The sequence below is a fragment of the Mycothermus thermophilus genome (assembly GCF_041956435.1).
Source record: "Mycothermus thermophilus strain CBS 625.91 unplaced genomic scaffold VTJ04scaffold_1, whole genome shotgun sequence".
Taxonomy (NCBI): Eukaryota; Fungi; Ascomycota; class Sordariomycetes; order Sordariales; family Chaetomiaceae; genus Mycothermus; species Mycothermus thermophilus.
In genome coordinates, this window is record NW_027191427.1 from 5,224,851 (window position 1) to 5,250,982 (window position 26,132).

Consider the following 26,132-nt stretch of genomic DNA (forward strand, 5'->3'; position numbering starts at 1 on the left):
CTGGCGTGGCTAGCTGCTCGACGTGTTTTGGATTCCGGGGCGCAGGCGGGTCAGCCAACGCCGAGGTCCAGTGACTCCCGGCGCCGGGCGCCCAACACGGGGCTCGTGGGATCTCGGGAATCGGCGCTGCCATGTGTCAGTCGACGCCAGTGATAAGAGATGTATTTGCCAGTAGGTTTGCAGGCGGGCGAATGCAAACATGCGCTGTTTCTCATGTGCCGTGACGGCAGCGATGACGACGATGTGATGAGTGGTGGTGGCAAGATGTCTGGCTACCTGAACTAACTCATACGACCTTCTCGGCGCTTTGAGGATGATCTTGAGTCCTACGAGTCCCATGCTTCTTTTGCGGAAGTATCCAATTGTTGCATAGGTACACGTGCCGCTAGTTGTAGTTCGCTGTGACGGAGTAGTACTCGTCAAAACAATGGAATGGCCATCAAGATATCCAACTTCCGCCTCACTACCTAGATAGAGACTTCCCTGACACATCCAACACACGAGGTGCTTATGGGCATATCCCCCTAACATTCTATGATGCACATCGCACTTAGTACCTCGCGTCAAGTATCTAGATTACAGTTTTGCTTGCTTGCGCTGCGTAGACCAACTTCGCTCTCATGCTCATTCGAGCCAGTTCATTCCCCATGCTGTCCTCACCAGGTTCTTCATCGCCAACGAAAACCAACAGAAATCTAAGAATAATAATGTCACAAGAGTAGCAACCCAACCAAACCCCATCAGTCGTCCATGTTGCATGCATGTCCAGTTCTTACATTGCTCTTTTTTTCTTCCTTCCCAGCCAAATGCTTTCCGGCATCCAGAAAAACGCCATGAAAATGCACCAGACATGCTCCGTGTCATCCGTCTAATGCCCCAATGCCAGAACAAAAGTCGCTCCTCAAAAACAAGAAAAATAAAAACAGAAGAAAACATGGGAAAGAAAATGATGAAACAAGAAAACAAACACCCCACTTTACCACTTCACCATCACACCCCGACTCTCACCCAGCCCACGGGGCAGACGAACTCGGCCCCGTCCCAGGCGGCGGGCCCAACGCATACGGGTATGGCGCCGGGTGCAGCTGCTGCAAGAATCCCTGGGGCGGCGGCGGCAGTTGCTGGTGCACCGCCGGTTGCTGCGGGGCCTGAAGCACGGCCGGGGACGGTGCCATGGTGGCAGCCATGGCTGCGCCGGGAGGCGGGGGCGGAGGGGTCGGCTGACCACGGGGGAGCGCCAACAAGGTGGCGGCAGGGGCAGGAGCCGCGGCGGCGGGGTTCGCGGGGCCGGAAGATGTCGCCTCGGAGGCGGCGCGGTTGCTGGCCCGGCCGCTGCCGTTGTTGGCATTGTCCTTGCCTGCCGCCCGCTCTGCCTTCTTGTTGGCCAGGGTGGTGCGGCGCTTCTCCACGGCGCCCTGCATCTCGCCAGAAGCCCAGCGTCCTGTTCATGTCGCACAGTGGTTAGCGTCCAGTTGTCTATACAAAAGTACGAATGGAATGGGCGACTTACGTCTCATGGACCAGCTCATCTTCTCCGACTTGGTCATCTCCGAGTACGGCTTGTCCATGTCGCCGTCTCCGTTTGACAAGGGCGCCGCCGGCCCATCTCCGCCCTTCTTGTTCCGCACCCGCTTCGCAGCGGGCTTGGAGGCGGGGACACCAGCAGTGCTCCCCGGGGTCGACGCCCGCGAGGTAGCGGTCGGGGTGGTTCCACCAAAGGTGACCGAAGTAGGCCCCGAGGAGGAAGCCCCGTTGTTTGTGAGTTTGATCTTTGTCAGGGGCTTCTTGACAGCCGGCGGTGGAGGGGGCGGGGGCGGCACCCCAGGAGGGAAGGCCGGAGCAGCGTTGAAGGTGTGCACAAGCGGCTGTGTCGGCGTCGTGCTTCCGGACCCGTTGCTCGGCTCCACCTGTGTGGTGCCGGGAACAAAGTTATAAAACTTGGCCGGGGGTACCGGCTGTGGCTGCGGTGGTTGCTGCTCTTGGGGTTGCGGTTGGGCGGGAGGAGGGGTAGGAGCGTGAGAAACCGGGGAGGGAACGGAAGAAGGGAGGGACTGCTGGGTAACAGGCTCCTTTTTCTTCGGGCCTCGCTTCTTCTTGGGCTCAACTGGCGGTGGTGTCGGCTCCTCCATCTCCTCCTGTTGAGCTTTAGCTCGGGCTGTGGCACGACGCTTCGGACGAGTCTCGAGACCTGGGTCGTTCTCGAGCGCAAAATTGCGTTTCCTCTTCTCCCTGAGCGAGTAGGCCGACCCAGCCGTCTCACCGCTATCGTTGGAGCTGGCTGTGGAAGGCCTGGAGCCATCTCCGGCTGGAGACGAGCGGGCACCCCGGTTAAGGTCGCCGCCAAATCCGGGGGGCATGGTCGAGGACTTGTCGGCCTCTTGAGCCGCACCGCGACCACGGCCTCGACGGGTGCGAACCGGCTCGGGGGCAGCCTCGGCAGGTTGGGTAGGCTCAGAGTCTTGCTCTTCGCTCTTCTCGGATGGCCAGGGATAGTTGTCCATATTGTAATTGACCTTCCTCGCGTTTCTCCAGCGGCCTCGGAGAGATTGCGAGGTATTCAACCACGGTTCACGGGCACCTGGTGTGGCCGACCGGCTCGCGTCCTTGCCCTGTTCAGAGAGGTTGCGTGGCCTCCGCGTCCGCTTGCCCTCGACGACATTCTCTTCGGCAAGCTCTGCTCCCTTTTCGGTCCGCTTGCGGAGGCGGTTCTCGGGCATCTCCCAGCGCTGCTCGTCTGGGTTCTGCTTGCCAACGCGGGCAGGGTGAGTGTCTAATTTGAAGCCGTAGGCCTGGGCCATGATGCGGTCTTCGGACTTCTGGTGCTCGAGACACGGGTCGTCGACGTAGGGCTTGGGAGCGCGTACACCGCGGACTTCGAACGGAGGAGGGCCCTTCACAGCGTCATCAAAGTGGCGACGATAGGTTTCAGGGTCGTCGAGCCTCAAGCGGTTCTCCCAGTTGATGATGGTCTTGTCGTTGGCCTGACGGCGCTTGGCATTCTCCTCATCATCCAACATCTTCCGCAGCTCGCGGTACTCCTGTTCGTATTGGTGAAGGACTTCAACCGCGGCAGCCGCTCTCTCGTACAGCTCATGTGTGGGAAGGTCGGTGATATCTTCCAGCTGGGCAGCAAAGTCTGCGGTATCACGGAGCTTTGGGAACGAGTACACCTTCTTGGGCATGCGAATCACCTCGATGGGCTCGAGGGGTTCAGCCGGGGTGGCGGGCCGAGTGTCGTTCTCGGCATTACCCTCATCAGCATCCTGCTCCTCGGCATCTTCGGCGACGGCCTCATCGGCGGGCGCGGGAGAGGGTGGTGCTGTGGGAACGGCAGAATCATCCGGAACCGACTCCTTCAGGCCGGTCTCCTGATTTTCGTCGTCTTCCTCATCGGCACGCTCCTCAGCGAGACGGACGGCCCGTTCCCCAGAGACTATGGTAATGTGGGGCGCCTCAGGAGCTGGGCCATCCGTGTCGGTTGCGGAGGCCTCTCCGTGGTAGATTCGATACTGACGGACAAGCTCATTGTTGTACTGCCACTTATCCAACAACTTCTCGCCAGCAAGCTTGCGTCTGTACCTATCCTTCTGATACATGCGAGCAAACTGCCACATTTTGAGGGGGCGACTGAGGTCCCACTCCACCTCTTGAGCAGCATGGTCGATGGAGGTTTTGGGGGGCGTTGACGTATTGGACGTCCAGACACGGGAGGCAGTCACAGGATTCGGCACGGTGGGGTAGATCCACTCGGAATAGGGACCAGGGAGCAGGACGGTGTCCGATTCGTAGGCTGTCAGGTTCAGACGAGAAGCATACGGAGTTTCGGCATTGTAGATGGAATCGAGATGATGAAACCGGGAGGGCACCGATGAAGTTTTGCCGTTTCTCGAGGAAGGACGCGAGATTGGAGGTTCGGGTGGCAAATTGTGCAGCGGTTGAAGTTCAGTTGAATCCTCAACAGCAGTCAATGCGGGCGTCAACGGCTTGACGGAGGAGGCGATGACTTCGGTTGAGCCTTGGTTGTTGAGGTCTTGATGGATCTCGATCGACTGATGGATTGTGGTGGCTGAAGATGATGGGTGAGGCACGATGTGAGAATCTTGTTCATCTTCTGCATCAGTACGTTGAGATCGAGAGGGACGCTCGGGGAGTACAGCAGAAGGCCTCCGGCAATGTATGCTCGACTGCTGCTCAGGTCCCGAGCCACCGCTAACAGGCTCGGGGCTCATCGCGGAGGTAGGTGCGTCGTCGGGACGACCTGGTGACGATGAGTTGTCCCGAGTGGCGGTGCTCGCAGTCTCCAGGCCGTTTGGTGCAGCCCGCTTGTCTGCCGGAGTCCGAGCGTGAGAGCCCTCGCGGCTGGCCGACCCCGCTGGGCCAGATGAGGAATCTAAGCTCTCCTCCAGGCCGGCCGGGACACTGACAAGGATAGTGTCTTGGACCTCATCGGACGCGTGGTCGACGAGATTGCTGAGGTCAGCTGAGAGCTTCTTTGACGTGTTGCGCCGGCGGGGTGGCAGTGTCCGAGATGGAGGAGATTTGTCCATGCCCTGACGCGTGTTGCCGCCCCCGGAAGACGCGTCATATGACTCGTCGTCTGAGTCGTCCAGGCTGCCGGTTTTCCGCTTGCGGCCACGAGCACTGGGGGTTGCAACTGTCTTGCCAGCGACGTCGGCTCTCGCCGCGTGGAAGCCGAGATCATCGTCAATCATCTCCTGTGAGTAGTCGACACGGGCACGTTTCCTGAGAGAGTGGCCTCCTTTGGAATGGCCGGTGTCATCAACACCAGCGTCGTCGGTGCCCTCGATGGTCCTTGACCGCTTGCGGGTCGTAGCTGGTGCTGAAGCGGCGCCAGCAGTCGTCCCGGATGACGGAGACTCGGCGGGCCGATCCGGGCGGTCGGTCCGAGTGCCAATTCGCGCTCCTTGATCAGCCACAGGAGATAAAGCGCGATGGGGTGTGGTGACAGCTGTAGCAGCGGACCGTGCCTTGCTGCCGCGTTGGGATGCTGTAAAAGGCATCCTGGAATCAGAAGACAGCAACGCCGAAGCGTCCGGTGTGGCCTGACCGTCCAGGTTTGACGGTGGCTGGGCCAAGTGAGTCGGGCTCAGATCTGGGGCGGGTGTATCAGAATGAGATGCAAACTCAATCTTGGATGATGAAGAGTTGCCGCGGGAATGACCGCGGTCGCGGCTGACAGGCCGCAATGGGTTTGAAAAATCAATCGAGTCGCCGGCGCGGTTGTCCGATGATGCTGGCAACGATGATGATGATGATGATGATATTACAAGAGCCGCTGCCTCGTGGGCAGGCGGTGGCTGCTGCATGCAGACGATCAGGGGCCGGACAGGCGGAAGACAAGAGAATGAACGAAATGAAAATGAAATGGATGAGAATCGCCTCTATGACGCGGACACAGCAACGGCTGGTTCAGCAGCCGATGAGAGGCGGTGGGTGGTTGAAGTGGTGAGGACGGTCGGGTGGTGGTGTTGTTGTGTCTGTTCGTGTGTAAGAGGCTGATTGATGCCAGCCAGCGAAAAAAATGCTGGATCGCCCTGCCAAGGCCCAGATCTACCCGTGAAGTAACATGTCAGACGGACTAAGCCGAAGCCCACCACAGCAACAGAAGGTAGTCCTGTGCAGTAGTTACATACCTAGGGATTGCAGCGACGTGCGGTCTCACTTGGGCAGCGCAGCTGGCGGTGTGTGCTTATTGTGGTGATGGCGTTTTTGATTTTTTGACCTACTCTCGCGGGCTCATAAGGCGATCAGGGACAGACACCTGAGGCATCGACAGGAGCAAAATGGATAAGTTACACGTGACGTCGCCCTTGACGAATGGATGCTTGCAGCGACGAACACGATGCCAGAGAGCGAAGCAGAAGATGTGAAGAGACAGAATTCGGAGGGGCGGAGTATCAGACTCAGCAGCTCGGCATGGTTTAAGTGAGGTGAGGTGAGGTGTAATTCGGTTGATGATGAGATGCTGTGCTGGCTTCGCTGTGTTGTGTTGCGCCTGCTCTGCTTCTCCTGGCGTGTTAGATTTCTTCGCTTCGCCAATTCCCCGGGGGTGCCCCGAATAGGCAATCCACCAATCGCCGCCCTTCCCGACTCCCGGCCCTCCCGCGGCGCCCCACAGGAGCCACCTGGGGCCAGCTGGTGCCTTTTTCGGCGTCCTCAGCCTCCTCCTGGGCATCCCTGACTTCCATTTGATGCTGCCGTGCTCCCGCGCGCGCCGAGCCTGAGGCACAGAGCAGGGATGCTGGTCTAACCCGAACCCAGCAGTTGCGGGACGTTGCACGACGAGACATCAGACCCCACATCAACGGCGAGACAGCTGCTGCTTTAAGACAAGACAACCTACCACCTCCAACCTCACCCCATCCGCTCCATTCCCCATCCACATCTAGTACATACAACCACCAACTACTTGAGCTACCACTGCGCAAGCTCGAGTTCCTCCCGTGTTTTCTCTCGAAAGCGCACGGGATTCCGTCTTGCCAGCCCAATATCACAGGTCCTTTCCCCTGACCCAACCCCGCCATGGCGTCCAAGAGATCCAAGGCCGCTCCCACCGACGACGAGCTCGGCGAGCTCTTTGAGGGAATCGGCGACGACGCCGCCATCAAAAAGTCCTCAAAGACGAAAGCGTCCTCCGCTGCTGCAAAACCAAAGCCCGATGTCGAGCAGGACATCCTGGCCGAGCTCGAGAACGAACTCGGCGAGAAGCCCCCTTCGCGACCCCACACCCCTCGCGTCCGCGATGCCTCCAAGCCGTCCCCCGTGAAACGCACCGCTACCAATACGCCGCCGTCTACAGACACCGCCCGCAAGTCAACCGACGCCGCCGCGTCCTCTTCCTCTCAGCATGCAAACCAAACGCCGACCGCAGAGCCTGAGAAGAAGGCACCCGCCAAGCAGTCGTCATCCGGCGGTGCCAGCAGCTGGTGGGGTGGACTGTTGTCCACGGCCACTGCTGCCATGAAGCAGGCCGAGGCTGCCGTCAGCCAAATCCAACAGAACGAAGAGGCAAAGAAGTGGGCAGAGCAGGTCCGCGGCAACGTAGGAGCTCTGCGTGGTTTGGGTAAGTTGACTTTCGCATACTCCGTCGCCGACACGAGCTCACCATGATCCCTCCTCCCAAGGCGACGAACTCCGCCACCGCGCCCTGCCGACATTCACCAACATCTTACACACCCTCGCCCCGCCCATCGCCTCCCACGAGCGCCTCCTCATCCACATCACCCACGACCTCGTCGGCTACCCCTCACTGGATCCTCTCATTTACGGCGTCTTCAGTCGAGTCATGTCCCAAGTTGAAGGCGGCGACTTGATGGTGATCCAACGCGGCCAGGAGTCCACTCTCAAAGGCTCAGGACAAAGCGGTAGCTCATCCGAGAAAGGTGGCGCGACGGGCGCGGCCGCGCGGTTCCTCGGCGGCGTGGTCGGCGCTGTCGGGCAGTCCGATGCTGGCTGGCGCGACGGGCCGTGGTGGAGAGCTACCGAGCCTCCCCGCAGCTTGGGTACTGTCGACGGCCTGGTCGAGGGCACCAAGCTGTGTCGCGCCAACGCTGAAGGCTACGCGGCCGACTTCTTCGCCGCCAACGGCGGTGTCGAAGCCGCGAAGCAACGCGCCATTGAGCCGCTGAGCGATTCTAATCCCGTCCGCAGCTCCGACATCTTCCTTGCCGTCCAAGCCATCCGTGTGCGGCCCGAGGCTTCCTTCTTTGCTGGCACCACAGCCGAGGAGAAGGGGAAGAAGGCCGAGGACAAAACCGACGCCTCGGAACCCGAGATCTGCTTTGCTGTTTATCTTCTCGATCCCGTCCACGAGATCCGCTACTCGGCCCTCAGCCAGCGGGTTCCTGCACGTTGGGTCAAGTGGTTGGATGCTCCCGTCAAGAACAAGGACGACGACAGCAGCAGCAGCAGTTCCTCCTCTGATGACGAAGATGACGATGACGACGACAGCTCTTCTTCCTCCTCCTCGTCGTCGGACGAAACCTCCTCGGTCGACGCCCAGTTCCGCGCCGAGTTCGGTCACGTGCCCCCCGAGATCCGTGAGATCGTCGAGAGCGGTGGTGTCGATCCGCGCGAGTGGGTTTCTGAGTGGGTGGAGGAGGCCCTGGCTCTTGCCGTCGGCATCGTTGCTCAGAGGTACGTCGCTCGCCGCATGGGGGTTGGTGAGGGTGCCATTGGTAAGGGGAAGAAGAAGGTTGAGAATGTGTTGGCGGAGGGAGGAAACGAGGCGGCGAGGGCAGGGATTTGATACTAATCGTGTGGTTGTATGGCGTCATGAATACGGTATCGGGCTGGCCACGGTTGTGTTGGCATGATAGGGCATTGGGGGCGGCTTGGACATTATGGTCATCTGAGCAACGCTTATTTATCAAAACTATGTTTATTTTGTTGATTGCTTTCTGGCATCTGGGTTTTGGCGTTGAGGGGTTGCCTGGGTGGGGTGAGTGTGAGTGTCACAGCTGTGGGCTGTTGGTCAAAGCAAGGTTATTATCAAGTTCAGTCCAAAACGTGGAGTTTCACGACTTCGAACGCACCTACTATTCTTACCTTTCGTGGATCCAAACTCTCCAAAGCGTGACAGCTAATTGCATAACATTGACGTAGACATCAAAAAGTAACATGATTACTCCTTGATTCTCGTGGGACGGCGTTCCGAGGAAGGACAACTCAACGCAATGGCCGCGAGAAATTCCCTACAACATATGTGTCTCGACGAAGAGGCCTGATGCACAACTGGCGACATCGCTATCTGATGAAATGGAACCATTCCGCCGGCTCATGACAGATATTCATACCATCAACGGCATCGAAAACGTTGTCAAAGTGGACCTGAAGGGTTGGAAATCCCTTGATATGTGCGATGTCAAAAGGTGGGATGGCAGCTCAGGGACAGCTCACGCCCAACAGGACAGGATCCGCCTCAGCATGGTAGTCAAGTATAAAAGCCTTGTCTTTCCATGGCCCTCGAGAGGAGGTTGTTTCAGCTTTCAACATCATCTTCATCAGCATCTCTCACAGAGACTCAGCAACTACCTTACCTACTAATATCAAAGAGAGAAACATACCAACACACACGCCCCTACCAAACTACCTCCAAAACTATCGCCTAAAATGATCACCAACCTCCCCGAAGCGATCCTCCCCAAGCCCATTACCACCCTCGACCCCCCGCACCCAGACATCGAACCCATGAGCGGCGGGGGCAGCAACCCCAATCCCAATCCCCCTCCCTCTGATTGCGATCATCATCCCCAACAATTCGACGGCGACAACTCCCTCAAGATCAACATCAACGTCCGTCCCGGCAAACCCGTCAAGCCCGACCTCGACCCGGTGAATCCCGGCCCGACGGGGACGATGCCGCCCGGCGGTGCGCCGCCGCTGAGGCCGAAGCGGGCGACTGTCGAGGGTGTGAGGGGGGTATTCCGGAAAGAGATTGACGGTGATGATACTGACGACGAGGATGATGATACAGATGATGAGGACGATGATGCTGTTGATGGGGATGGAGATGGCCAGGGGGGTGATGAGGAGCCGAAGAAGCCGATCAAGCCTAAGCTTGGTCCGATGGAGGTCTATTAATTAGGCGGAGATGTAGTCAAGACGGCCATTGCGGGCAATTTCCCGTCCGGGGACCAGCCGGTACGGGATATGCTCGAGTTTGGTCTGCGGCGGATGACGGACGTTGAGTTGATGTTGGCTCTTGCGTTGGTTTGCGGTGTTTTATAGTTTGCTTTTAGGTCAAGTTCATGCTGAGAAAATAGTCAAATACACTTGTATCGCGTTGAGCTACATCAAATGCCCGGGATGGCTTGCCTGTCCATCAACCTGAGACATACAACAGCATTGCTGTTCGGCCGACATGTCTGTCCTACATTGTGATGATGGCAACCCTTTCACTTCACAAGAATCATAAAACACTCAGGAACAGCGAAGCAGAAACTCCCAACTCAAAATTGATAGCACCCGACACCCCGTGTCTAACTATATTAACAGAGTACCGACATCCAAGCCAAGTGTTGTGTCAATAAGTAGAATCATATGAAACACAATCCAATATCTATATCTGGACGCTGATACCACTAGCTTGGTAAAGCTCCCTTCCTTACGCTACGTTTGAAAAATTGTTGAACTTGAATGTTCGTGATGTGGTAGTAATAGTCGTAAGGTTTGCTGGGTATTATCAATGGTGGCATGTTGCCATCCTTGACGACGTCAATGACAATAGCTGCCTTGAACTGTGATACCCAATGTCAGCAAGGAAACACCGAGCAGATACCGTAATACTTACGGAGTATGTACCCCGGCCCTGTCTTGAGATGTCCTCACACTCTCACCAGCTCCCTAACCCCTATTAATCTCAATCATCCCCTGACCGAGAGGACAGTACCCTCTCAGAGCAAACGATCCTTCCCCGACCCCGGCCCTGAACCCCAGCTTGCGCCTGACTTGTCAATCTTAGGTATTCTTCTTCTTAAAAAACCCCGCCGCCAGCGCAAGCCTGTCACAAGTAACCCTCACCCGCCCCTCCACACGGCCTACAACCGCGTTAATCATCTCCGCCAGACGAAGGGAGAACCCATTCGCCGCCGCGGCGATGGCGTTCGCGAGGCGGTGCGCGCAAACAGCCAGCTGGTTGAGGGAGTGGGAGACGTGAACCAGCAGGGAGAGGAGGCGTTTGCGGTGTGTGATGGTGTCAATAATAGCGGCTGGTGCTGCTGCGGCGGCGGTCTGGCCCTGGTCAGCGCGAACGACGGCCGCCGTATTAATAGGGCGCGTCGCCAAATCCACGGGGTCGAGCTCATCAATGACAACACCCTCCTCGGATAGCACGCTGAGGCGGAGACGCACGGCGCAGCGCGCGGCGTAGGTGGCCATGGTGCGGAGGCGCATTTCGTTGATGTCGCGGAAGGCGTCGAGGTGGGAGGGCGTGTCGGGGAGGGGGGCGATGAGGAGGAGGTTGATCTTGTCCATCTGCTTTTTCTTTCTTCGGTAGAAGACAATAATCAAGGGGTTTTGGGAACGAGGCGGAAAGAGTACTATAGCTGTATAGCTGGTGGTGGTGATGTGGTTAGAGGACGTTCCAGCTATTACGCCGGCCCATGAAGGAAATGAAGTTTACCATGGAGTGAAGTCTGTGCACTCTTCATGAATATTCTCTTTACTCGTAGACATTGTGGCCAAACCTCGGATGCTTAAGTGGTAGATGCGGAAAGTCTTGGTGATATCATCATTGCGAGGGTCAGCGTCTTGATATCTGGTACTAATGACAGATGTTTGACATCATCATGGTGGGTTCTAAGAGATATCATCTTCCCCCGTTAGGTTTGAAGTGTACTCCGAGGTAGGTTTCTGAGGGGTCCCAGGGCCTAGAATATAGTTGTTGACGTCCTCCTGGGTGACAACATGCCTTTCATTCTTGTACCAGAGTACCATCATCTGTTCCAGCAATTGAGGATGACAAGAACTCCGTATTTGTTGTCCAGAACAAGCCACACCGTGTAAGATCCATCACGATGAGCAGGAAAGATTAACATAACGCTACTATGTTCCAAAACCTTCCAATAATGGGTACTTTCATTGTCTCGTCTATGGCAAAAGATTCCTGTGTTATGAGGCCGTGATGTCCCACCCACTGTGCCCTGTCCAGCATTGAATTACCAAGTTACCCGACCAAGCCATGAATCCCAATGGCTTCCATTGCATCCCCATCTCCCTCCAATCTCAAAAATCCCACATGCAGAACTCCCTCTTGGGCGGCACCTCAGGCATGATCCCGCCCGCAAACTTGCCCGTTTCAACAAACACTTTCCACTGCTCCATGACAGCCGGGTCCTGATACTTCTCCGGCTCGGCCTCGGTTTGGGTCGTGTACGGGGGTGCGCCATTCGGCATCCACACCCTCGTGACGCTGCCATCAAAGTTTTTGATGACAGGTATCGGCTTGCCGATACCATCCCGCGGCTCTTGGTACGTGACTGGCTTGCCCTTGAACATGCGCAACGTCTTATCGGGGTTGAAGGAGGCGTAAGATGATATGTCTGGATGCTGGCGGGTGGCGCCAGGTCCGTATGGGCCGGTGCTGCCGCCGGATTGACCCGTTGCAGGTGTTGGGGTGGCGCCGCTTGGCTGGCCGAAAGCTGAGGTTGTGGATGGTTGAGCGAACGGGGAACTCGTAGATGGCTGTGCGAATGGTGAGCTGGTGGATGACTGCCCGAAGGGGTTCGCTGCGGCGGGAGCGGCCGTGGGCTGTCCTCCTCCGAAGGGGCTCTGTGCCTGCTGCTGTTGCTGCTGAGGTGGTTGTGGCTGGCCAAACGGATTCGGTTGAGCTGCTGGTGTCCCGCCGAACGGAGACGCTGCTGGCTTCTGGCCAAACGGACTGGCCGTCTGAGCGGCTTGTGCTTGGGCAAAAGGAGATGGAGCCGCTTGCTGGGCAGGGGCTCCAAACGGATTGCTTGGAGGAGCTTGTTGCTGTGCGAATGGGCTAGGTGCGGCCGGTGACCCAAACGGATTGGGTTTGGCCCCGAGCGCTGACGGTTGCCCGAAACCTGGCTGCCCAAAGGTAGGCTGCTGAGGCGCTCCGAATGGGTTTGGCTTTGCGCCGAGAACGCTGGGTTGGCCAAACGCGCTCGCCTGTGCAGGTTTGCCAAACCCTGTCCCACCTCCCAGAGCAGAAGGCTGTCCGAATGTTGAACCTCCCGGCTGCCCAAAGCCTCCGCCTGCAGGTTGGCCGAATGGTGTTTTCGCTTGCTGTGGTTGACCAAAAGGAGACGCAGCAGCCGCCGGAGAACCGAAAGGGTTGGGTTTCTGGCCAAGGACCCCAGGCTGACCGAAACCGCCAGCAGCTGGCTGCTGCATGGGAGATGCGCCAAACGGCTGTTGTGGTTGGGGGGGACTCTGAAAAGCATTTGGCTTTGATCCAAACAGACCACCGCCCGCTGCCGGTCCGGCTGCTGCTCCCGCTGCTGGTCCCGATGGAGGTGCGCTGCTTCCTGCCCGGCAGATATCAATCCGATTGGGACGTTTTTTCTCCCCGTCGAGGACGTATTGGATTGCGGCCGGGATATTGTTCAATGTGTGCTGAATCTGCTGTTGGGCACTCTGATAGAGGTTTTGGATATCGGCGAGCTAATGGATGACGTTAGCAGCAAAACAACGACTCCTTGCAAGTAAGGTAAACATACCGCCCCCTGGGGGTTTCCTGCCATCGCGCCGAGCATGAAATGCAGCCGGATCTCCTCGAAACTCTGCTCTCGCGGATACCCGCCCCAAAGCTGCTCGGGCGCATCCTTTCCAGGACTGTAACACGACAGGATCCATTGTGGGAGTTCGTATCGGAGGTCTCGTTCGATGCCTTCGGCCGTCAGGCCGGGGTATGCTGGGGCATCTGAGGATCAAGCAAGACAAGGGTTAGCAAGGTCCCGCAGGACCGTGGAGCGCGAGCATCTTGCCTTGAGCGGCATTGCGATTGCCTGACGGGCCGGGCTGCCCGGCAAGGGCACCGAATCGATTGAAATTCTGTTGTTGCGCGGGCTTTGGGTGCTCAAACTTGCAACTGTCTGGATGAGGTCAGCGAGGGGTCGCTCGTGGCGGTTGACGGAGCTCGACGGATGGAGTTATATCGGCGGGTTGCGCGCAGTCGATACGGATCGTCCGCTGTCGCTGGGTGCCAAAGGGGAGGAGGATGAGTTGTGGTTGTTTTGAAAAGGAACGGCGGCCTTCGTACTTCCGAATTTGCAGTATCCCTGCTGGTAGAAGCGGCAAACAGTCATGTCGGCGGGAGTTTTGGGAGCTTATGTCGAGAATCAAGTTAGTGTGTGCAGTCTCCCATCACATGGCGGAAGACGGTTGCGGTGAGAGTGAGGGTGGAATAGTTGTTGTTGAGGGGAAGCCTGGACCTGAAATGTTTTGTTTGGAGCTCTGGAGGTTGAGACGGCAGCCTTTCATCAGCCTCGCAGCGGCTCCACAAAGGAACGTCCCGACCGCCAGGTGGTTGGTTGCCCCGCGGACTCGACTGCCCCTTGTTCCTGGCCATTCCATTTCTGGCAATTTCTGCATCCGGAAACCTTCACCTGAAGGTATCTTGGTCGATGGAGCCTTTGGAGGTTCCATGAATCCTCAGCATCGTACGGAGTAATCTCGAGTACCCAATTCCATTAAATCCGTCCAGAATGAGAATGTCAAAACTCTCCAGCTCTACGGAATCACGGGACACTCCTTGTCAGGACAAAGACAGTTCATTTGCACCAGCTCTTCATCGAGACACCGAGTTTCTCCAAGAAGAGTCTTGACAAAGATTCAACAAGACTCTCAACGAAGAGGCCTTGATCAAGAGCCATCACATTGTTCCGGTGGAGCCCTCGAGTGACGACAGAGAAGGTACTTGTTCTTAGGTAGTAGATATCTAAGTTTGGATCCAGTCCAACAACTACTCAGCATCAGAACATGGAGAAACAACGCCACAGGCAAGCAAGATGACGGCACCGGGCCATCCTCACTCCTCGCTCGCACTTCCCGAGTCCTCCTCACTAGTACCCTCCCGCCTCAGCGCCGCCTTGCCCTTCCGCGCCTTTCCCTTCGCCCCCTTACCGCGCAGGCTGGCAGGCACCTCCTTACGGACCTCACCGCCCTCAAACAGCACGCCAATATCCGGCCGCCTCGCCACCGCCCGCGTCCACACGCTCTTGGGCACATCATCCGCCGTCACGATCGCGCCGCTCTCGCTGCGCAGCCACCTCACCCGGGGCTCCTCCTCCATCGCCGTCCGGAGATGGATCCACACGCTCACCTCGGCCGCCTCTCCAGGCACCGCGGTGTTGTTGGCCCCCTCGTCGTCCTTGGCATCGACCGCGACCGGCACAAACACGCGGTACTCCCCGCCGCCGGGGGCGCGCGTGATGGCGCCCTGGGCGAGAAGCAGTGGGTAGCGCTGGTACGAGGTCTCGAAGACGACGAACTCGGGCAGGCCCGGGGTTTCGGGGGTGAGCGCGTCGCCGACGGGGACCACCGCGGGCGCCGCTGGCTCCTTGCTGCTCGTGATGATGCGCGAGATCTGCCAGGTGGATGCGTCCTCGACGTTGTCGACTGCTGCCCCGGCCGTGCGGCGCAGGTCGAACCGCGCCTTGGTTGCGTTGGCGATGATGCGCTGGACGTCGGCCAGCGTGACGTCGAGAGCGGCGACGCGCGAGTGTTTAAGCTGTTTTGCCGTTGTTAGTCACTGAAAGGGGAGAGAGAAGGAGTAGTGTTGATGGCCCAACATACCACATCGGCAACATTCACCCATCCCTCCGGGTCCGCCACGACGTATTCGCCCTCGTCGTCCTCGTTATCAACCTCCTCCTTCTGGATGGCGCGTTTAACCACGAACATGAGCGCCTTGGCAATGGTCGTGTCGCGATCTTCGATGATGCTGTACCGGCGCTGCTGGCGCGCGTTCTTGCCGCCCTTGAAGCTCATGGCCCGGCTCCGGCCGTGGCGCGGCGAGTGCTGCGCGACGGCGCTCGGGGGGAGAACCCCGCCGAGCTCGCTGTTGATCGTGGAGAGAGGAACAGCGACGGCGGCGGCCATGGCGGGCGGTGGTGGCAGACGGCGGCGAGGAGGATTGGGCTACTGCAAGGAGTGGTGGTTGAGGTTTGTAGATCGGTTGATGAAAGACCGGCGGTCTACTGAAAGAAAAGAAGAGGAAACATGACCTTGACCTGGGAGAGACCCCCTTCTTATCCTCCAAACCTCCATTCCAACTCACACCAACCAACCCCCAACCTCTCTCGAACACAGTAAACAACCCGGAAGCGTCATTGTGACTCGTGACAACCAACATGCAGCCTTCTCGGGCAGCAGCAGCAAGCAGGTGATTACCTCGGCGACAAAGGCGTCGGGCATCATCGCGTTGACCGCCGCCCCATTTCTGCAGATATGTGCGTGTGTATTGTTTGATGAGCCAGCACACCGTCAAGCCTTGCCTCGTCGCCCCATGTTTGGAGGCGTGCTGCGTACCGGCTAGGAATGATCGACTATAGGATGAGGCGCCATGCAGATCTGAGCGGCACGCTCGGAATGCTCCCACGTCCTGCAGCCACGCGGCCTTGCCCCTCACCTCTGAGACGGTCACCGCCCCGCTTGGAGCTATGTAATACCCCGCTATTCAGGCCGTGGCAGCGCGTTCAGGCTCAGAAATGATTCATCGACATGGAGAATTGGAGCTCGTTAGCTCCGGATAGTGTGCAGTGTGACTCAAGTTAAGCTTGGGATAGCAGCTGGCGCGATGATGTCAGACTTTCCATCTGGACCACCCCTCTTCTTCGAGAGTGCTGTCCGCATCGCATCGCAGGGTATGCCAATATGCCGAGGCGTCGTCCAGTTCCAAAGACCTCAGCTCAGCGACTTTCGGTCTGGCAGTCGAGAACATTGGAATGACTTTCCCCTTTCTCACATTCACCGCTTGACGCATGCAACGTGTCTTTGAAACGCAGCCCGGCATGCGAGTACTAAGATGCCAACGTCGTGATGTAAGGAGGGCGCATGTCTCGAGGCAGATGATGTGGGGGTCAAGATATGCCACCCTGACTAATACTTGGGTCCATTCGCCTATCGAGGGACAACAGCCCGGCGGTGTGTGAATCGTCTGAATGAGGTTCTTGAGCTGTACCCAACATGGGGTTGATGGCATATCGGACGACTTGGCTAGAGTATTCCTCGACAAAAGCACATATACTGATTAAATGAGACGGCCCGTGTGTTCTTCCACGAATACTAAGGCCTCTGAGGTGCTTCGTCAGGGGTCTCATGTGAGGGGTATTATCATGGAAACTCCAGACTCGGACTTGGTTTCCACGGAGAACTCGGGGAGTTGAGCCATACCGAGTGACTGAGTTAATGAGAAAGCCATCATGAGTCTACTCTTGAATGTAATTTCATGAAAATATTTATCAAGTTGTATCAAGAGACGGTGGGGACCCAGCGCTTGTCGAAAGCCAAGCCTGAGCGAGGACTCATATCGCGGAAAACTTTTCTGTCACATTTCATGTGCCATCCTCGATGAACAATTCATGAACTTGTCAGACTGTCCCTGATAGAACGGTTTACCTTGACCAAGGCCATTTTCAGGGTCCCATCTCAGCCTACACACACCACCACCAGCAGCAGTTTTGAGCACATCACCCATAGCACCTCACCATCACTCACCTTGTCCTAACCATGCCCACTGACTTCGAAAAGCCCGAATATTGGCAGAACCGCTTCGCCAAAGAAACCTCCTTTGAGTGGCTGTTCCCCTCATCCACCGTCATAGAAATCATCGCGCCATATCTAGACGCCCTCGTCAACTCCGGGACGTCTTCTTCCTCCCCGACACCGCGCATCCTCCACCTCGGCTCCGGCACCAGCGACCTGCACAACCACCTGCGCTCCCGCGGCTTCGAGCGCGTCACCAACGTCGACTACGCCCCACTCGCTCTCGAAAGGGGGCGCGAGCACGAGCGAGCAAGGTTCGGAGATGTGAAAATGAGATACTGCGTTGCCGATGTGACCAACTTAAAGGTGGAACTGGCAGACGAGGAGGAGGCTGCTGGGAATGCTGGGGCGGGGTACTATGACGTAGTCTTGGACAAGTGCACGGCAGATGCGGTTGCTTGCGGTGGGGACGACGCGCTGAGAGCCATGGCGAAGAATGTCTCGCGGTGGTTGCGTCGTGGGGCCGCAGGAAGGGAGGAGGATGGGTTCTGGATCTCGGTGAGCTACTCGTCGAGTCGATTCGAGGATATCCGGGATCTTTTTGACGTCGAGGTCATCCACAAGATTCCCACGGCCAAGGCCAAGCCGACAGATCCGGATGTGTTTCACTACTGCTATCTCCTAAAACCCAAGCGAGCTGGTGGATAAGTGCGGGGAATGGAAGCGAGGAGTTTGGGATAGACAGGATGGAGGTTGTATTCCGCTGGAGGGGCGCGGAGGCGATGGAGAGGTGCCGACATTTCGGATACAGAGTGGTTGGATTCCTTGGGACCTAGGTATAACATCGAGGCTGGGACTATAGGTCAGGTAGCCGGCAATTTGGATCCATTATATGTCCATACTTATTTTATATCTTGGGGTTGGTCTCCGACATGCTGTCCGAGGCATGTGAACAGCATCTCGAACTGCTCAGTCGTGTTGGCCAACAGCTCTCCGGAGACATTGCTGAAATGTGCAGACAAGTCCGTCCTTTTGGGATTGTGCCCTCGCGTCGATTATTTCTCCGTTTGGCAATCAAGGTGAAGGAGCGAACATGTTCTGCAGCTCGGCAATGCATGCCAGCTGCCGACCGCAGTGCCGAAGGGAAGAAGAGTTCTCGAGCGATCATCGCCAAGGTCGCATGCAAGCTACTGCGAGGTTATGAAACACAGAAACATCGAGTCCGTGCAGTCGCAGCGATGCTTCAATAAAATTCGCTTGGTGACGCTTGGATATGACGGAGATGACAGAGCAATGAGACGATGGAGCGCGATGGAGCGCGATGCTGCGAGGCAATCTCTGGCTGCAGCGAGTCAAGGGCCCAGCACAGTGACATCCAGTCCGGAAGGTGGCATGCAATGACAGCCATTGGTAGCAATTGACAGCGAATGGCAAGTGGAGCCATCAACGCCGATTCGCAATTGGTGCTGCTGGGAAATGGCGCTGCCTCGCTTCCGTCATGCAGCTGCCCTGAGCTTTGGCGAACCCTCGTGCGAAGCACAGGTGAGACCCAGACAAACACGCTGAGAAGGCCCACCCCACCTCCCCCGCACATCTGTGCCTGGACAGGAGGAGCTCCTTCTGTGGATGGCGTCTCCAGGGGCTGGAGCTGCCCTTGAAGACTCAACCCCGGAACCCACGTGTGAAAAAAAATATCCCGAATGGGATGTGTTCCTGTGTTCCTGGATCCCTTTTTCTTCACACAACCGTTTCCGGCCTGCTCTCCGTCTAGCCGGCCATGGCCTGTCTCCGGACGTTGGCCTGGCGTTTCAGACGCCTGTCAAGAACACAATCAAGCTCTGTCTAGCACAGACAGGCTGCGTTAGTCTAACCGTTCGCCATCTTGACAACAAAACAACCAACAGCGAACGGTCGTCTCGGCTTAGGGCCCGAGCTGTCGACGCTGGGCTGCGACTGGGCTGGACGCTGGCAAGACACTGGCAAACTGGGATCCATGACCTGCCCTAACCCGGACCGAATCCCACGCATCCCGCTCGCTGCAACCCCACTAAGTTCCTTCTGGACGTTCGACCAGGGGCCCGGTCACTCGCAACCACCCGTAGCCGGCCCGCGATTCGACCAGGGAAAACGCGTGAGCCAAACGGTACGACAGGACAAGGCTCGGATGCACCTCGACAGGTCGCCTGGCCCCGGCACCGTTGTGTTCGCCGTGGTGATGATACCAGGGGGTCATCCCAGTCAGCGGGGCCCTTGCGGCAGGAAACCCCAACGTCCGTCCGAGTCCTGTATTTTCTGATCAAGCTCAGAGTTCCCTTCTCCTGTCGGCCGTGCCATGTGCAATTCATCTTCATCTTCTTCTGCTCTCCGAGCATTTGTCCATCCTTCACGGCCAACGAGAGCGCATTGCGGCGCGGGCGCAATCTCTCCTTCGTCATGGACCGGACGTGAGTTGTTCACCCTGCGCAGGCTTCTGTCTTCCCCTGGCAATGTATGGATCAAGCTAAGGCGGCTAACATTCAAGCTTGGCAGAGCATCCATAACGTCCTCCTGCTCCGCCGCCAGCGAGGCCATCAACCGGGCCTCGCTGGCCATCAACAAGTTTGTACGCGACGTGCGCGAGTGCCGCGCCGAGTTTGACGCCATTTCCTCCGAACTGCACTCCCTCGACAGCTCTTTGGGTTTTCTGAGCGACGACGCGCCTTTCTTGCCCAACGCCCTTGCCGAGCAAACCCCCTCCGTGCTGGACACGTGCCTCGCTCTGCTCAACGAGCTCGAAAGCTGGCTGAATCTGCTCGGATCGCCATCCGCGTCCAAGGTGGAGAAGAAGTCCCGATGGCAAGCGAACCGTCGTCATATCGACGTCCTCCGCGCGACCTTGGCCGAGTACAAGGTGGTGCTGGGCCTGGCTACTGACCTGGTTGCAGTGTAAGCCTCAGAGGTACCAACAGCTCGTTCACGATGTCATACTGACCTTCTCCCAGCATCAAACCTCAGGTCGAGAAGCAGGGTCAGGGCGGGCCAGAAGCAGACAACGCCGACGAGTTGGTGGCCGTGACAGCCCGCATCATCAAAGTTGCCAGCGATGCCGACAAAGATTGGCAGCAGAGTGATGCTTTGGCAAAACTTGGCCAATTCCTAAACGCGCTGCAGGTTGCAGCGGTCTCCTCTGGGGTACGCGATCCCCATCCCCAACCACACGCGGACCGTCTCCGCCGCGGAGGTTATGTTTCCCCAACATGGCCTCCAGACAGCGCCATCGACATGGCGTATGACCATGAACGCAGGCCTTCGCTGGCGAGGTCAGCCGTGTCTGCCACGTCTAGTCGGCCCTACGGGAAAGCGGAACAGTCCTGGTTGGATGGGCTGGACGAGGTGGAGGACTTCATCGGGGAGCTCAACGAGATGCCGCCCATTCAGTTCCCAGCTCCTGGGCCAGGCAGGTCCGCATCCAGGTTGAGTTCGGCGGCTGGAAGCCACACCTCTGGTAGTCATGCTTCTTCCACCCGCGGAATGCGCAGCCCGGAGTTGTGCTGGAGCGCCAGCACCGCCGCCACATTCAGCAGTCCTCGTAGCTCGGATTTCTCGGTTTCGTCGTCTTCGTACGCGCCGCAAAATATGGCCGATCAAGGCAATTGTTGGTCCCCGATCAGCCCTGCCAGTGAAGTCAATCGCAACTTTCCTCTATACCCGCTCAGCAGGAGACGCCGAGGTAGCTTCGGGAGCGACCCGACCTACTCCATCTTCGAAAACCCACGAACGGTTGTCCCACCACCAATTCCCCCAAGTGCCGTCCCACCGACCCCTTCTATCCCGCCGACTCCTCCCGTACCTCCAACCCCTGTTCCGCCAACTCCAGCCCCGTCAACTCCCGTTCCCGGGTCGGGCCCCGACTCACAATCAATCTCTGATCGGCCAGGTACTGGACGCCGGCGAAGTAGCAACAATCTCTCGGCCGCCTTCCGCAAACTTGGTCTCAGGCGCCGCCCGAGTACTACTCCCGATATTCCAGAAGGAAGCACCAAATCACCACCGGGAAGTCCCAAACCCCCTGCCGCCACCAAGGTGTTCGGTGTTCCCCTTGCCGAGAGTATTCAGATCGCCCGTGGCGTGGCGTCTACTCAGCATGACGAGGGCTCCTCGGCTCGCGAGTACCCGCTGTGCATTCTGAAATGCGTCGGTTACATCCGCGAGCATGGTATTGAGACGCCCAACATCTTTGGTGAGGATGGTGACGCCATGCGGGTCGTCCGCCTGCGCGAGCTGTTCAGCTCCCCTGTCCACGGCTACGGTCGGAATGTGGACCTGGCCAATGCCTCGGCCGGGTTCACGGTTCATGACGCCGCCGAGCTGATTCTTCTATTCCTCGCCGCGCTGCCGAAACCCCTCGTGTCCGAGTCGGTGGGCAAGCGCTGGATCGTCCTCTCCCGCCAATCCACCGTTGCTCTAGGCGGCGGCCTGCTCGACCGCGGACTCGATTTCTGGGAGGAGGCGCTTGCCGGAATGCGCGGGCCTTCGAGGGCCGTGTTCAAGCTGCTGCTGAACCTGTGGGGCGATATTGTGGCGCGTGCGCACCTCAACGAGATGACGGCGGAGAGGTTGGCCGGGCGAGTTATCCGGTCCCTGATGCAGGAGGCGGCGACCAAGAAGTTTACGGATTACTTGTTGGGACTGGCGTTTCTGATTCGGAAGAGGTCTGAGGACCTTGCCGCTGCTAGGAGGGGAACAAAGAAGGCCAAGGGGTTCTAAGGAGTTGGGGAGGTTACTTGGGGGATGCAAAAGCTTTCGTGTATTTTTAATGTTTTGGCATATTTTCTTTTTGGTTTTTGGATACCCAATGGCTCTGCGCGTAATGGGGTATGGATATGGAGTTGCGGATGTGGATAGGAATATGAACTGTTGCTTGTCTTGTGATTTGGTGCCATCTCCACTGTTCCACAAACTCAGTCTTTGTCGTGACACGGCATGTCCCTCAACATCTACCCAACGCACTTAGTGTATGCACAGCGATCCTCCGGCTTTCCGAGACTGGCAAGAGATTGGCGGTAACTACAGGGGTTTTTAATCCGTCTTGTTTCATGATCCTTGATCGACACTTGGAGTCGAGAGGTCGGGTACGATACCCGAGCTCCAGGTTGATGATGATCGTGTTTCAGATGTTCTCCTCCAGCGACATGGGTGTGGATGCCACACAGTATGCAATCCGAGACCTCAGAGAGGGTGGATAACCTTGGGAGTATCTTTCGGGCTCTCTTTGTTTTGCGTCCTTGGGAACGGAAGTTCCAGGCTCAAAGGTGTGTCGTCTGCGGATATATGATGTGTACGATGGCGACATATGAGGGAGTTTTATGAGCCTTCTGTCCGAACCATTGATGGAACTAACGTTTTCTTTTTTTCATCAGACCAATAAGCTCAGCTACTACTCAAAGCGAGGGTATCGTACACGCTTTACTAAGTACAAAAACTGTAGACAAAGAAAAGAAATAATGTTCCTTCTACGAAGGATGGTGGTTGAGAACTAATAAAACTCTCACGACGCCGAGCAATTAGAGATCGTAGTGACCTACCTCAAAGAGACACTCGGCCCATCAAACCCCCTCCCTCGACGGCACATCTTCCCTCTTGTCATATTTGATCTGGAACTTGCTCGTCTGCACAATCCCGCCCATCTTGAGCGCCTCGGCATGGGCATGATGATCGGCTCCTCCCAAAATCCCACGCTCGCTGTGATCGTCGTGGTAGTCGTTGTTGTCGTCCACGCACAGCCTGCTGCCGCTGTCCCTGCCAAGCTCGACGTCGCTGTCCCCAGCCGCCGTCCTCCTGGACGTGGTCATGGCGGTCGCCACTCCCTTCTTTGTCCCGCCGCTGGTGATGGTGACAATACGCGTATTGGCGTGCTTGCTGCCGGTGGCGGTTAGCTTGGGCGCCAGGATCACGTCCTCCTCCTTTTCGTTTTCGTTGCCTGAGGTGATGCTCCCCCCGCTGACGGTTTTGGTGCGGTAGTGGGAGGTGTTGCCGCCGCCACCGCCGGTGGTGTAATAGCCGTAGGCAGAGGCGTAGGTGCGCCGGGCAGTGGTGGCGCCGCGGGCGTCGCGGATCAGAACGCGGAGCATGGGGATGCTGGCGGCGATGACTGTGACGCTTGTTTCGGCGTTTCCCCAGAGCCTTTGTTGTTTTAGTTAGTTCAGGGGGAGGAGGTTGGTTAGGGCTCGGAGATAGTGGTGTTTGTATGGGAGAGGGGGAGGAGGGAAGACGTACCAGAGATCGACGCCGTCTTTGAAGTCGTCGGAGAGCATCTTGGGGATTTGGCTGACTTTGACAAAGCCCGTCACGGCGGCACTGAGGAACCCGCGGCGTTAGAAGGAGGAGAGTCTGTTGTGAAGGAGAAAAGTTTAGGGAGATCAGAGAGATTCTGGCTGGCACTCACAAGACGCCCATGCTCATAGCAACGCCAACACCAATCTTTTCCTTCTTCCGCATCTGCAGCGTCACGATAAACTGCCAGGGCAGCAGCGCCAGCGCCAGATCCGCGCAGGCCGAGTAGATGCCCGAAAACACATTGTAGTAGACCGTCACCTCAGGCGCCCAGCAGTCCCCCTCAACGTACATATCCCAAGCCTTCCTGATCGGCCGGCAACTGACCCAGGGGAACAAGGCACTCAAACCCATGGCAATGTTCATGGAGATGAGAATGAAGAGTGTCAGGTGCTTGACCCACCCCTGCGCCAGCTGCAGCAAGGTCAGGCCGAAGCTCGTCTTAGTCCAGATGGCCGCCGTGACGGAGAGCGTGCCCGCCGCGTTGACGATGACCAGCATCGGCGCCATGTTGTTGGCCACGTCGAAATCCCAGATGTGCTTGCCGTAGCCGAGGGTGGTCATTTTGGTCAGGAGGGCGGTCTCGACGAAGAGGCAGATCTGGTTTGTGTGAGGAAGAGAGTTGTGTTAGTAGTCGACAGGATTACAGAGGCTGAACTGCTGAGGCGAGAGAAGAACCCACCCATCCGGCAAGAAGGATCAAATCGTCCCACCACAAACCGCGCCGACGGCTGAAGCGGCAGTAGAGACGCAGCCCCAGGAAGACGCCGGATATGCTGGTCATGATCCACACGATGATTCTGAGCATAGGGCCGGCGTCGTCGTGAGGCAGCGTCGCCCACTGATCAGGGGATATCTGTAGAGGATTGGCATACTGCTCGGGCGCGGCCGCTGGGCCGGCTGCGGCCGAAGCAGCAGGGTCTCCTCCGGCGGGGGAAGCCATGGTAGGTCGTGTGGTGTTGGTGAGTACTAGCGAGAGACGAGACGTGGCTCGGTGGTGAGAGGTAGAAGGTCGGTGGTGATTTGTTGACGACGAAAGTCTCGATGGCAACTGCTAGCTAGTTGTCCAACATGCTGCCTCTCCCGCACAGACAGAGATGACAAGTCCGTACCTCTACCGAACAGATGGAACCTACGGGAGCGTTGTGGACCGAGCCCATTCTTAAATACCTGGTTGACAGAATCGAGAGGATGTCCAGGGAACCTCCATGTCTCCATAACGTTGCCTCATACGAGAGGAGTCAAGAGGAGTTGAGAGGGTCTCTTTCTTTGCCTTCAGCCTACCAGCTAACTCCATCATAAGGGCACCATGCCGGAACGGGGCATGTTGTTGGCCAAAGACTGGAGCCCTGATCGACCCAGGGATGGGGTACCCAATAGTTATACGCCCAGTGGAGAAAGAGTTCAGCGACCACATCTCCTCTCCCGATGACAAACCCGATGGTATGATCCCCATCTGGTACCTGCAGCTTATAGGGCAATACAGGAGAGCTATGCTGCTAACAATGTCCGTTCCTTGCTGCCTTTTCCACACTATGGGCTTTGGATGTTACTTGTCTGCTACGAGAAAGTCCAGCATGTCGAATCCAGGCAAAGGTCCTCAACAATGAAGGACACGATCATCTGAGGTGCTTGTGAGTCTCGGCCATAACCGCGGACCCGGCACCTACCTTGGACGATCGACCGCCAGGAACCGGATAGAATCCCGACAGCCGGTTGACCAACCAGATCGACCCGTCCTGTCCTCCTCCTCAGCCGTTGCCAGGGAAGTTGAATTACTCGCCCAGTTCCTTGGGATGTTCTGGATCCCTCCCGCAAGGATAGCCCCTGAGAGAATAATAAGGGAATGAGAAATTCTTGCGGACGGCGGAGTTTTTGACACCAACAGACTCATCAACAGAAGCAGGGAAGTGTGGCTGGTTGGCTGGTTGGCCCGAACCATTCCTACGCCGGCGTCACGGGGAAGGTCTCCGGATCGACCTGTTCCAAGCCGCTGGGCCCTCGACGAGCCTCTGAAGGGTTTGGATGCCGCGCAAGATTACAGTCGCATAGCTGGTAGGCCCCGCCATGGCACCAGCTACTCCTCTTCCCTCCCTCTAGTTGACGGGCCGCGGGCGATGGCTCTTTTGCTAACTTTGACCAAGAATTCGACCAGCGCGGCAATTCTCGCGCTTGTTGGGCTGCGCCTGGGTTCCTTGTGTTTTGTTTGGGTGCTCTCCTATGTTCCTCGAGCAATATTGGGAAAACTTGGGGAGAAGACACCTCAAAACTTTTAGGTTCGATAATAATTACGTATTATCACAGGACATGGTCAACCCTGGACTTTTTGCCTCTGTCTCGAGATTGTGGGCCTAGGTTCATTCATCCTGCAGCTGACCTTTAACACGCTAACTCGAGATCCTTCCTCCTCCGACGATTTACGTTCTCGGGTATCAAGTGCTGAACGCTATCCCCACAGATCGACAAAAGGAATCCACTCTTGGAGAACTGGTTGGAGACAAAACCACGTCGTCGTTGGGGTCTAGGTAGTACGTCTCCACCCGCCTCCTGGGGAATCGACCACTCCGACAGCGTCACGACATGATGGACCTGCGACCAACAAGCGGCCTGCTGTGGACCTTCTCCAA

General features: G+C 57.4%; 9 protein-coding genes across 9 annotated transcripts; 4 read left to right on the top strand and 5 right to left on the bottom strand.

The window, feature by feature from the left end:
- Nucleotides 1-1,004: 1,004 nt before the first annotated feature.
- VTJ04DRAFT_1953 (uncharacterized protein) lies at nt 1,005-5,327 on the bottom strand (the record flags this gene model as incomplete). Its single annotated transcript, XM_069359697.1, has 2 exons — nt 1,005-1,441; nt 1,511-5,327. 2 exons carry the CDS (start codon nt 5,325-5,327, stop codon nt 1,005-1,007), a joined length of 4,254 nt encoding a protein of 1,417 aa, XP_069224561.1.
- Nucleotides 5,328-6,543: 1,216 nt separating this feature from the next.
- Nucleotides 6,544-8,269, top strand: VTJ04DRAFT_1954 (uncharacterized protein; the record flags this gene model as incomplete). The annotated part of the gene is made up of 2 exons (XM_069359698.1): nt 6,544-7,084; nt 7,146-8,269. The coding sequence occupies 2 exons, from the start codon at nt 6,544-6,546 to the stop codon at nt 8,267-8,269; spliced, it is 1,665 nt and encodes a 554-aa protein (XP_069224562.1).
- Nucleotides 8,270-9,132: 863 nt separating this feature from the next.
- Nucleotides 9,133-9,603, top strand: VTJ04DRAFT_1955 (uncharacterized protein; the record flags this gene model as incomplete). The annotated part of the gene is made up of 1 exon (XM_069359699.1): nt 9,133-9,603. One exon carries the CDS (start codon nt 9,133-9,135, stop codon nt 9,601-9,603), a length of 471 nt encoding a protein of 156 aa, XP_069224563.1.
- Nucleotides 9,604-10,479: 876 nt separating this feature from the next.
- On the bottom strand, nt 10,480-10,995 carry VTJ04DRAFT_1956 (uncharacterized protein; the record flags this gene model as incomplete). Its single annotated transcript, XM_069359700.1, has 1 exon — nt 10,480-10,995. One exon carries the CDS (start codon nt 10,993-10,995, stop codon nt 10,480-10,482), a length of 516 nt encoding a protein of 171 aa, XP_069224564.1.
- A 750-nt stretch (nt 10,996-11,745) lies between these two features.
- On the bottom strand, nt 11,746-13,793 carry VTJ04DRAFT_1957 (uncharacterized protein; the record flags this gene model as incomplete). The annotated part of the gene is made up of 4 exons (XM_069359701.1): nt 11,746-13,149; nt 13,206-13,408; nt 13,473-13,580; nt 13,748-13,793. 4 exons carry the CDS (start codon nt 13,791-13,793, stop codon nt 11,746-11,748), a joined length of 1,761 nt encoding a protein of 586 aa, XP_069224565.1.
- Nucleotides 13,794-14,515: 722 nt separating this feature from the next.
- VTJ04DRAFT_1958 (uncharacterized protein) lies at nt 14,516-15,588 on the bottom strand (the record flags this gene model as incomplete). The annotated part of the gene is made up of 2 exons (XM_069359702.1): nt 14,516-15,217; nt 15,283-15,588. The coding sequence occupies 2 exons, from the start codon at nt 15,586-15,588 to the stop codon at nt 14,516-14,518; spliced, it is 1,008 nt and encodes a 335-aa protein (XP_069224566.1).
- A 1,629-nt stretch (nt 15,589-17,217) lies between these two features.
- On the top strand, nt 17,218-17,901 carry VTJ04DRAFT_1959 (uncharacterized protein; the record flags this gene model as incomplete). Its single annotated transcript, XM_069359703.1, has 1 exon — nt 17,218-17,901. One exon carries the CDS (start codon nt 17,218-17,220, stop codon nt 17,899-17,901), a length of 684 nt encoding a protein of 227 aa, XP_069224567.1.
- Nucleotides 17,902-19,626: 1,725 nt separating this feature from the next.
- On the top strand, nt 19,627-21,939 carry VTJ04DRAFT_1960 (uncharacterized protein; the record flags this gene model as incomplete). The annotated part of the gene is made up of 3 exons (XM_069359705.1): nt 19,627-19,637; nt 19,723-20,118; nt 20,175-21,939. The coding sequence occupies 3 exons, from the start codon at nt 19,627-19,629 to the stop codon at nt 21,937-21,939; spliced, it is 2,172 nt and encodes a 723-aa protein (XP_069224568.1).
- Nucleotides 21,940-22,778: 839 nt separating this feature from the next.
- On the bottom strand, nt 22,779-24,448 carry VTJ04DRAFT_1961 (uncharacterized protein; the record flags this gene model as incomplete). Its single annotated transcript, XM_069359706.1, has 4 exons — nt 22,779-23,355; nt 23,449-23,529; nt 23,618-24,105; nt 24,188-24,448. 4 exons carry the CDS (start codon nt 24,446-24,448, stop codon nt 22,779-22,781), a joined length of 1,407 nt encoding a protein of 468 aa, XP_069224569.1.
- Between the last annotated feature and the right edge of the window lie 1,684 nt (nt 24,449-26,132).